The sequence below is a fragment of the Volvox carteri genome, assembly GCF_000143455.1.
Source record: "Volvox carteri f. nagariensis unplaced genomic scaffold VOLCAscaffold_14, whole genome shotgun sequence".
Classification (NCBI taxonomy): domain Eukaryota; kingdom Viridiplantae; phylum Chlorophyta; class Chlorophyceae; order Chlamydomonadales; family Volvocaceae; genus Volvox; species Volvox carteri.
In genome coordinates this window covers 620,753-631,542 of record NW_003307557.1, presented here as the reverse complement: position 1 = coordinate 631,542, position 10,790 = coordinate 620,753, and the positions used below count along the sequence as shown (strand labels likewise).

Sequence of the window (10,790 nt, the reverse complement as noted above, 5' to 3'; positions counted from 1 at the left end):
CAGCTCTGGTATTTTCACGAACAATGACGTGATTTAGGCTCATGACGCAAGCATAGCATGAATAAATAAATAAATAAATAAATAAATAAATAGGAATCTTACAATGGTCACTTTGAATACGACTAGGTGGTTTGCAGACCAACGACTAACCTAACGACCTACCTAACGACAACCTAAAAAAAATTCAAAGTCAAACACAGAGTTCAAATTCAGCATGCAGCCCTACGGGCCGCAATCGAGGCTGCAAATCACGTCTTTTTGTCAAATTTTGGTCATGAGAGACCCGCAGTCAGGGCCTTAAGCCGAATTTCGGCTGCAGGGTACTGTGGTACGGCACTGCAGTACCCGCCCTTTTTGCCAACCTCTGGTTCTATGTCTCGCACTCACCCTAGAAATCAAGCTTTCGCAGCTAGCTGCCAACACCCAGCACGCACAGGCCATCGGAGGCCTCGGTGACATTGCATGCCACTTTGGCCGCAAAGTTTGCTGCATGGAGTGTGACACACGTCTTTCGTGCTGGCCACCGACACTTGCTCCAATAGCTTTCCAATGCTGCTGAGCATGATATGTGTTGCCCACCCCCAACAGCAGGCAAGCATGGCCCTGCGGTTTTTCCGTATTTAGGCTGCCCAGCTGCTAATCAGATGGCAACCTGTTGGACCCCGCCGCTGTGTCATCTTGCCCCTCGCCCGCCCCCCTCGTCCTCCGCGATTGCCAGGAACAGCTATGAGTCCTCTTTCTTTTCTACACACTCTCTACCGACTCCATTTGCCTCCCCTCTTCCCCTGATATGTCCAGGACTGCTTACCTCCCCCTTAATCTGTTCATCTTCCCTACCGGGTCTCCCCTCTCTCCTCTCCCCTACGGCAGTGATCCGTTGGCGGCCTACTCATCTGCACCTCGCCCTGCAGCCCCAGCCTCTGCACCCGGACCCATGCCTCCTGGTAGATTACACTGTGGGCTGCTAGAGCCGGGGGCCGAAGCCGAAACCCAGCACAAGGGTCGGGAGCACACAGCAAGTCGGTTAGTCTCGTGTGCTCCCGACCCTATCTCAGACTGCCAACACTCTACACAGCCACTCTGCAGCCCCTCCATCCGGGGATGGCGCTGCAGTGAAAACACCACGAAGGGCTCTCAGGTCCCGCTAGAGCGAGTCCACAAGTCTCAGCTAGGGCAAAGTCAAAGGCTCTCTGAAACACCCCCCCAAAAACACCACCAACGACAATGGGATTGCAAGGGAAAAAAACAGAAAATAAAAATACGGTTAGGGCAGTCCCGGCAGGGGAGGGCTCCTGATACATCTAACAAGCCAAAAAAGAAAGACCTCCAAGAAAGAAAGGCTAAGAGAGCTCGACACCACAAGACGTCTTGCAACCACCTTACAACAACTGACCCCCTCTACCTGTCCCTTCCTGGGCTGGTCCAGGGGAGAAGTAGCCATATCCAGAGCGAGTCCACAAGTCTCAGCTAGGGCATGTATGTATGTATGTATGTATGTATGTATGTGTGTGTGAGAAAGCCGGTGGTATCTTTTCCTGTCATCTCCTGGGCCAGCCCCGGGGCCCACACACTCCGAAGCCCCATCCGCACCCCTCTCCACCCTACATCCCTCCACCTCACCACCTTTCACCGCTCCCAAACCCTAACTTCTATCAAACAATGAGCAACCTATCCCTCCATCAAACAACGAGCAAACCATCTCTCCATCAAACAACGAGCAAACCATTTCAAACCCCACCCCTCCCCAAACTCTTTTCTAACGAAAATTTTCCGTCCGCCCCGCCCCGCTCCAACCCCCCTGCCCCAATCCACCTACCCCTCAATTTAAACGAAAACACGGGCTGCAGGTCCTCCCTCTTGAGTAGAACGGTGTTGCCAACCGCCTCACTCAGCTTTTGCGCCTTCTCCAGGGGGGACTGGATCTGAGTTGAAGGTGCGTGGGTGGGTTGGAGAGCATATGACAAAAAACAAGAAATGAACTCTGTTTTTTGTGTATGTGGGGGGAAGAAGACGAGGAAAGGAAGGAGGGGAAATTTTATATGATAGGAAAAAAACCATTTCCCTGTCCGCCCCTCTCGTATTTCCATACCAATGTATCAAATTCGTACCGCGACATCGTACACTCGTGCCGTCAGGATCTCCCGAAGGTAGCCGTCCGGCGCGAAGCGCCACTTGTTGGCGGCACAGCCTTCCGGGCCCTGTGTGTACGGCACGCGCGTGTGCAGGGGAAGTGAAATACTCAAAAGCGTTTGTTAATAATTCACCGTTGGTATTTTCATCACGGCTGCCATCGCAAGGTTACTGACGCATATTGCGATGATGTCATCAAGTGATGCTGTGATGTGATATTAACGATGTACGGAAGTTGGTTATTACGGTTGACAGACTGAAAGGCCGGATTCGTACGAAGCGGCAAGTTCTTTCAGCCATTATCATATCCTCGGAATTGTCTTTCGCTGCTGCAATGTTGTCCGTGGATTATCGGCTGTAGAGGTTTACGACATAGTTCCCATGTGGGTCACATCCGTAGCTGGTTGCTGATGCGACCCAGGCAAAACAGTTGACATTCCTTGCCGTCAGGGCAAACGACCCGACGGGGGCAGAGCGCCTGCGCGTCTGTATATTCGTACGTACGTATGTATGTATTTGTTTTTATTGTATGTATGTGTGTGTTACATGGTTTGGGGGTGCGTGACCCCATACCTGTAAAACTACCCATACGAGCCGAAGGCCCAAGGGCATGTAGGTATGTGCGTTTAAGGCTCACACCTAAGGCAAGGCACGAGAGGCTGGTTCGGAAGCAAACACCAGGGGGGACAGCAACCCAGTAAACACCCCATCCCCTTGCATGCATGTGAGATATTGAGCGAGTGGCCCTAACCGACTTAACAATCCTAGATGCTAGGGGTCTACTGGCTTCCATGGGTAGCTTCCATGGGTATCGGTGGGCGCAGCGGGAGTGAGGTGGTGTGTTTCAGCAGAGCCGCTCTGTCGTGCTGTGAGGCAAAAACCAATGTCCGAATCCAAGGTCTGGCGCGGGAAGCTGTGCGGAAAGGCAACGGTAAAAAGTTTTTTCGGAGCCCAGCAGCTATAATTCGACGTTGGTGAAAGAGGATGCCGTGAAGGGTGCTGTACGTTATTGGGATAGTAGCAGGGCCGGCTACAGCAGCGCGCCTTTGCCGGACAGTGTTGGATCACTAGTTGTGCTCGGGGCAGCGTAGCATCTAGCATCCCTGCGCTGCGGCGTTTATGCTATAAGAAAAGGCGTGGAACGTGTGAAAGGTCTTGGGGGTTCGCTTGGCGTTGGGGGAAAAGGACGCAGTTGCATGGAGTTTGGTCTGGCACCGACATCTTGACATGGGCGTGGATTTGAACCTGGCAAGCGGGCTGTGTGCAGCCGAAGCAGCGGAACACGTCGTCAGGCAAGTTGAGGCCCACCCGGTTGACTGGGCTAAGCTCGCCTGGTAGCAAACCTTCCATTTTCGCAATTTGTCCGACTTGCCAAGGAGGTCATCGAGGGAGTTAATCAACACAAGCCGATACCGTACTTCAGACCAAGCATCATCACCACCACAAATGCATAAAATCTCATAATGAGAGCAGGAAACACTTGATGACGAACTGGTACTGACCGAAAAACAAACGTACTACTACTGCCAAACAACCAGTTAACAACCGCCACACGCGCCACCCGACCTTTCCTCCCCAACCTGCCTCCCCGGCGGGGCAACCCACCTCACGGCACACAAGAATCCACCTCCACTCCCACCTGCCCCGTACAGCTTTCATAGTCTTATAGCTAGAGGGGGCCGCACTGTGTATTGCACTCCCCACCCGAACCCCCGTACTCAAGAGCGCCCCGCCCGCTTCCACTTCCACCACTACCCCCACTACCCCCACTTTCACCGTCGCATTACCGCTACTATTGTATCATCCCAGTGCCTCACTGCTTCATGAGTACCGCCTCTGCAGCCCTGCGCCCCGACCTGAGGGCGCCCTCCAGCGTGGCGCTGTCACGGTGGTCACCGCACACGAACACACCACCACCCAGGGACACGGGCCGGCTGAAGTTGGTGGGCGGGGCCTGAGGGGGAGAGGGCGGGGGAGAAAACACAGTGTGAGGTGGCAAAGAGGTGGCGGAGACCAGCGAATGCCGAGCAGCAGCACCCGCAGCAGGGTGACGGAGTGGTACACCATGGATGTGGACTGCGAGCGCAGAGGTATGCACTAAGGGGAGAGGACTACCAAGATACAGGTACACCGCAAGGGCAGGTGAGGTGAGATGGACCGCAGCATGGTGAGGGTGCAGGTAGAAAGGGGTAGAGGTAGGCGAGGGGGAGGTATACAGTCGCTAGTGGTAGGGGCCCCCTCTTCCCCTTGTCCCCCTCCTCCCCTCCCCTCCCCTCCCCTCCCCTCCCCTTCCCCCCCAATCCCCTCCGGTACCTGGTTAGGTTGTGCAAATGGGATGCGGTAGGTGCGCAGGTGGGACCACGTGGCCACCTCCGCCGCCCCGAACCACCGGGATAACTGCTGCCGTACAGCCTCCTGCAGGGCCTCATCACTCAGCTCGGGGTGTGTGCCCACCGTGGATACGGACACGAGGGCCTAGACTCCAGGGAGGAAGGAGGTTGAGGGCTGATTAGTTGATTGGTTAGTTGATTGGTTAGTTGATTGGTTGCTGGACTCCGCCATATTAAGGGCTGAGCTTCGGTGCCTGTCGCTCCCTCCCTCTCTCTCTCTCTCTCTCTCTCTCTCTCTCTCTCTCTCTCTCTCTCTTTCCCCTCAATTCATCACCCCCCCCCCTCTCCCGGCATTCGGATTATCATGATCAGGATGAGGCGCCCGCCGTACGGTCCTACCCACCTGACCAGGAGGTGCGTACGACGGCGCCACGGTGGATGGAAAGCAGCAGTTGTTGACGATGCCGTCATCCTCCCCGTTGAGGTAGAGAATGTTCTCGGAGGAGGGGGGTTTCGGAGCCCGGAAATACACACAGCAGGTGCCCACGCCCGGCTCAGGCTTGCTGGGAGAGGACTGCGGGATGAGGGTGGGGATGCGGGTGCGGGTGGGGGTGAGGGTGGGGGTGATAGGAAGTGGTGTCCAGCGGAAGTCCTTAGCAGACCCAACCCACCCACCCGACACGGGCAGGGCCCCAGGAGTAGGGGGCCGGGAGTAGGGCTAGCCGGACGGGAAAGGCGGGTCAGGGCCCCAGGCGCGGGAACCGCCCTAGCCGCCTCCCCCAACCCACCCACCCACCTGGAGAGCGCCCCCCAGTATGCGGCCGGCTTCCGGACCCTCCACCGCCACTACCACCCCCCGCCGAGCCGTCAGCTTGGTGCCGTCAGCCAGGGTCACCTCACGACCGCGTACGGCATCAGCCCGCGCGTCTGAACACGGGAACAGGGCGGGATGGGGGAAAGGGGTTGGCACTGGTAGGGGGCCGGGCGGGCCGGGGTGCTGAGGCCACCACGTCGCTGTGATGCTGTGTGGCTCCATGCGCAGTAGGGCGCTGGCCGCATGGGTAGGCTTGCGGAGTGCGGACGGGTCCTCCCCTCCCCCTCCCCCGCTTCCCTCCCCCACTTCCCTTTCCCTCCCGTCCCCCAGTACCACCCACTCAGTGTGATGGCGCCCTGCGGCAGTTTGCCCGCGAGCTGCTCCGCCACCGCCCCGATACCCCCCGCCGGTAGGCAGTTGGAGCCCGTGGCCAACATGCGCATCACGAACTCGAACAGGCGCGAGGAGGTGCGCAGCTGCCGGTCGAAGAAGATGCCGCCCAGGAAGGGGCGAAAGAAGCGCAGGATGATGGCGTCCGTGAAGCCCTCGGCCTGGTAGGGGAGGATTGCGGGTGGGTTGGCAGTTAGCGGTTGGCAGTTGGCAGGTAAGCCGGTGGTTCGGTATGTGGGTGTATGGGGTACATGGGTGGCGTTAGCGAGAGGGCGTTGGGACAGGCCATGTCACCACGTGTGCAGTACAGTGTGTGTCGTAAGTACTTAGGGGAGTTCGTCACCTCCACCGGGAGCCCCCTGCCCCCGCACCCTGCCTGATCCTTATTGGCGCCTTATGGGGCCTCCCTCCCTCCCTCCCACCTGCCTCCCACCTCCCTCCCTCCCCCCCCACTTCCCTCCGCAGCCCCACCTTGAGTCGCTCCGCAGTGGTGGTTTCGGGGCGGGCCAGCAGCTCGTCCAAACTGCCCAACAAGCTCTTCAGCCTTCAGGCGTGGGGTTTGGGTGGGGGGAAAGAGCGAGCGACAGGGTTTTGGTTGTGGGGGAATTCATAAAATCATATCACCTACCCACCTGCCCAGTGGGATGGCTGAGCTCCAACACCCGCAGCCCCAACCCCCTTTTCCCTCTCTCCCGCTCCCCCTTCCCCGCCCTCCACCTCACCTAAACAGCCCCACCCGGACCTTATCCAGCGGCGAGCCCACCGGGTTGGTGAGCGAGGCCAGGCCGTCCAGCGGGTGCCGCAGCGGGTCGGCCACCCGGTGGAAGGAGCCGCCCTGCCAGACCAGGGCCCCCGCATAGAAGGGCCGCAGCTGCAGAGCCGAGTAGTCCAGGGAGGACTGGGCCTCGGGGTAGCCTGCGAGGGGGGGGCGGGGGTGGGGGAGAGGGGGGAGGGAAGAGGGAGTAGTGATAGGGAAGAGGGAGTAGTGATCCCCTCCGCGTGGGGACGGAGGGGAATTGGCGTCATCATGGTGGTGATTACGATGATGATTATGATTATCGTACTGCCATGTATGTCCAACAGCTCTTCATGCTCGCGTCTCCGAAGGGCGGGATCCATTTATTCATCCATTCATTAACGGCGGGTGAAGTGGGGTACGGCAGGGTACGGCTAGTGAGGCTGCCACAACCCCAACCCGCTATGACGCCAGCTAATACTTGCACACACACGAGCGCCGCACGTCTGGGCCCACAACCCACCCTCTCCCCGGCTCGGCTCGAACCCCTCACAGCCACACTCCCTCCCTTTCCTCACCCGTCAGAAAGATCTGGAAGCCGCGGTCCAGCAGGAAGCCATCCACCACATCGGTCCGCACCCGCCCGCCCACTCCGTCACTCGCCTCCAGCACAATCGGCTTCACACCGCGCTGGGCCAGAGTCACCGCGCAGCTGAGGCCCGCTACACCCGCTCCCACTATGACGACATCCGCCTGACCGTCGGCGGGCAGTGCGGATGCGGTCGTGGGACGGTGGGATCGAGGGCGAAAGGAGGTAGCGGGCGCACCTCCCGAGCAAAAGGGCCGCGGGCCGCGAGCTGCTGTGCCCCACTTTGCGGTCGGCAGGTGGGAAGATCTGGAAGGAAGCTGGGTCGTTTGCATGAGAGCCATATTCCTGTACGGTATGGAAGACATGGGGTATGGCGTGTGCGCGACGATGATGTCAAGCCGGTGGACGAGCGACAACGTATCGTGAAGAGCTTATTTCAGCTAAAATTTTAAAAGTGACTGGTGCAGGACTCTTACTGCTATTTGAAGGCGGAAGCTTGCAGGGTGGATCGCTTTTGGTTGAGTGTTCGGGGCTGCCGCAAGCAATATGCTTGCGCTACACCGAAGGCCAACGATTCGAGCTGTTTGAGAGGCACATATAAAGTAATAAATAACGAGTTCTGTGTATATGGCTGGTGAGTAGGAAAGCCCTGTCTAGTAGTAAGGCCCTTGTTGCGTTCTTAGGTCGTTGTGGAATTGTGATCGCGCACAGCGAGACGATCAGTTGGATTCTATCTCGGTAGACTTCCGGGATGGTTTATGTGCATACATTTCAAATCATCGTGTCCTTGGAGTTTCTTTACTGCGATGCAAGTATCTACAGTTAGTGTGCTCCTCATCTGGGTGCTCTGTGCACAGTACTCGTGCATTGCGCATGGCCAAGCATATGCGTCTTACCTGGAAGAATCAAATAGTCCTGAAATATTTGACAGCTTGTTGAAATGGCGACGGGAGCTGCATACGATGCCAGAATTGTATTTCTCAGAATTCAACACATCTCAATATATACGTGCACAGCTCGATCAACTTGGCATCCCGTATGAGTATCCTATTGCTGGCACAGGAATTCGTGCTGGGCCACTTGGTGAGCTGTGTAGTTGCTTGGTTTGGTGCGCACCGAAGTTCACAGGACAGGGCCAAACGCAGCATGCCATTAGGTCACGATGAAGCAATTTATATTGGATTAAGGGCAACAAGGTCCTATCTTCCATGTGGACGGTGTCGAACAAGATGCTAGCGCTACTGCATAGGTTTTAAAGGCGGGCGACAATTAACACAGACCTCCTTCACCTAGAGCCCAACCTCGTGACCCATAATTACACTATTTCCTCAGGCAGCACCGACGAGGACGCCCCAACCATTGCATTGAGAGCCGACATGGATGGCCTGCCGATAACCGAGGAAGACGATGTGCTGTACAAAAGTAAGACACCTGGTCGCATGCACGCATGCGGTCACGATGCCCATATGGCGATGCTGCTGGGTGCTGCCAAGTGAGTGGTTGAGGCTTGAGGGCCTTGGATGGTTTTGGGAGAGAGAGGGTTTCCCTGTGTCCTCCTAGTTTCAGAGTCGTCAGTTGGGTTGTTGGTGGAGGTTAGCATCTGGCCCTGTGCTGCTGCTGCTGCTGCTGCTGTGCTGCTGCTGTGTAACCCCCCACCCCCGCCATCTGGGCCCTGGAGCAGAGGGGCTCCAGGGGTTTTGTGTGCCTCCCTCGTTATCGGTAACTTCCCCTCTCCCCCCCCCTTCCCCCAACCCCTCCCCCCTCAGGTTGCTCAAGTCACGGGAGACTTCCCTGGCGGCTCTGGGGGGTCGAGTGGTGCTGCTGTTCCAGCCGGCTGAGGAGGGGATGGGGGGAGCGCGGGAGATGATACGAGGGGGGGCTGTCAGGGGGGTGGGGGCAATACACGGGCTGCATGTGTGGCCAGCATTGCCGGCAGGTGAGGGGGAAGCGAGGGTTGGGATTATGGCGGGGTGGAAAGGGGCAAACGACACGTCACAAGCGGGGGGGGGGTCTGGGGACAGACACCAGCGCCTTCGCCCTCCTGTCGTACTGTACGCACACTTTCTTACGGGCACGTCAGGATACAGTTATAGTTAGTGATGCATCAGATGGGTACTCATGAGGACGGCTGCGGCACCTTGGACGCAACGCCGCTAGGGCCTCAGTTCGATTTTGACACAGCCCTGCCGTACAGCCTCGCTTGGCACCAACACCCCCTCCTCTCCTCTCCTCTCCTCCTCTTTCCCCCCACCTGCAGGTGTGATCGGCACTCGTGGCGGTGTGCTGCTGGCGGCCTCCGACCGGTTCTCCTTTACGGTGCGGGGTGTGGGGGGTCACGGTGCCATACCCCACACGGCCCGGGACCCCGTGGTGGCTGCGGCGGCGGTGGTGGTGGCGCTGCAGGCGCTGGTGGCGCGAGAGACGTCACCCGTGGACTCGGCGGTGGTGACGGTGGCCAGGTAAAGGGGGGGGAGAGGAAAGGGGGAGGGGAAGGGGGAGGGGAAAGGGAAAACACAGTAAGGGGTGATTTGATGTCAGTTTTGTGGCGTGTCTGTCGTGTCGTGTCGTGTTTGTCTGCCGTGCCTGTCTGTCTGTCTGTTAGTGCGCGCGTGTCTTGACCCAGCCGCTGCAACTGAGTAATCATAGTTGTGTGCTGACGTCCAGCTTTTCCGGCACTCCCGCCCCTGCCCCCACTCCCGCCCCCGCAGGTTCAACACCGGTCCGGGCGCGTCCAACGTCATCCCCGACGCCGTACACCTGTCCGGCACTGTACGGGCTCTTACGGCCGACACCTTCGCCCGCCTGCACCACCGTGTGGAGCAAATGGCGGCTGGGGTGGCGGCGGGGTACGGCTGTGTCGTAGACAACATGACGTGGAGCGAGGTGCCGTACCCTCCAACTCGGGTATGTACGGGTCGGGGAGTGGGAGGGGTGTGGTCCAGTGTTTTTAAAAGTGGTTACTAGGGGCCAAGTGGTTACTGGGAAAATAATTCCCTTCCAGAAGGTGGTCACTAGGAAATGTTTCGAGTCACCTGCCAGTAACCAGGTGGTCGCAAGGATATTGGGGGCCACAGACCCCCGCAGTGGTAGTGACCACCTAGAAATGTTTTTGACGCTTAGATGGGAGCAGTGATGCTTCAGTGAGCCGTACATAGAGTCAAAGTTGGATCTTTGGATGTACAGTTCTAGTGGGCTCCAGTTCCGCATACTCGCTGGGAAGAACCTGTGCAAGGTGGTTACCTAGAAAGGAAAACCCCCCGCACAGTAACCACTTGGTCACGAAAGAATTACCATTTCCCTGGGGGGTAGCGGGGGAAAGAATTACCACGGTAAAAACGTTTTGAAAACACTGGTGTGGTCAGGGACGGTGTCCGGGGACCAGCAGGGGCTGCATGGTGGCCCCTTCCCACAACTCCCAACTCCCAACTCCCCTCTTGTAGCTCAGGTCTGCAGAGGCCGTCCCCTCCGGCCCCCCCATATACATTACATACATACACGCACCATCCCATCACCCCACCACACCCACCACCATTTCGGGGCCCCATTTAAAGCCGCTGGGTTTCCCTAGGACACGCCGCGCAGTACGACGGTACAGGAAGGGGAGTCGTTACTTGGGGGTTCAGGCCACAAGGGCCGTACACACAGGTCAAAGAGGGGCCGTACACACACAGGGTGAGGGGTGAGGGGGAGATCATCTAGCATCCGCGTGGCTCTGGGTTAAGTGGGCCCCCCAGCACCCTCAGCCCGGTGTCGGCCCCCTTCTTGGGGAGGTCCCCCCGCCACAAAGGGCCACCTGGAGGT

At 58.1% G+C, this 10,790-nt stretch overlaps 3 protein-coding genes across 3 annotated transcripts in view; 2 read left to right on the top strand and 1 right to left on the bottom strand.

The window, feature by feature from the left end:
- VOLCADRAFT_89774 (uncharacterized protein) overlaps positions 1–968 on the top strand; it is a gene marked incomplete at both ends in the record, with an annotated part of 23,358 nt that extends 22,390 nt beyond the window's left edge. The window contains one exon of the mRNA XM_002949442.1: positions 912–968. Coding sequence (XP_002949488.1) covers positions 912–968 — 57 coding nt within the window. The remainder of the gene's footprint in view (positions 1–911) is intronic.
- Positions 969–3,767: 2,799 nt separating this feature from the next.
- VOLCADRAFT_80651 (uncharacterized protein) lies at positions 3,768–7,321 on the bottom strand (the record flags this gene model as incomplete). Its single annotated transcript, XM_002949327.1, has 8 exons — positions 3,768–4,084; positions 4,444–4,605; positions 4,864–5,034; positions 5,257–5,387; positions 5,615–5,825; positions 6,136–6,208; positions 6,387–6,579; positions 6,979–7,321. The coding sequence occupies 8 exons, from the start codon at positions 7,319–7,321 to the stop codon at positions 3,944–3,946; spliced, it is 1,425 nt and encodes a 474-aa protein (XP_002949373.1). The 3' UTR covers positions 3,768–3,943.
- Positions 7,322–7,795: 474 nt separating this feature from the next.
- VOLCADRAFT_59303 (uncharacterized protein) overlaps positions 7,796–10,790 on the top strand; it is a gene marked incomplete at both ends in the record, with an annotated part of 3,661 nt that continues 666 nt past the window's right edge. Inside the window, 6 exons of the mRNA XM_002949441.1 lie at positions 7,796–8,079; positions 8,326–8,481; positions 8,756–8,925; positions 9,247–9,448; positions 9,698–9,893; positions 10,309–10,425. Of these exons, the coding sequence (XP_002949487.1) occupies positions 7,796–8,079; positions 8,326–8,481; positions 8,756–8,925; positions 9,247–9,448; positions 9,698–9,893; positions 10,309–10,425 (1,125 nt within the window). The remainder of the gene's footprint in view (positions 8,080–8,325; positions 8,482–8,755; positions 8,926–9,246; positions 9,449–9,697; positions 9,894–10,308; positions 10,426–10,790) is intronic.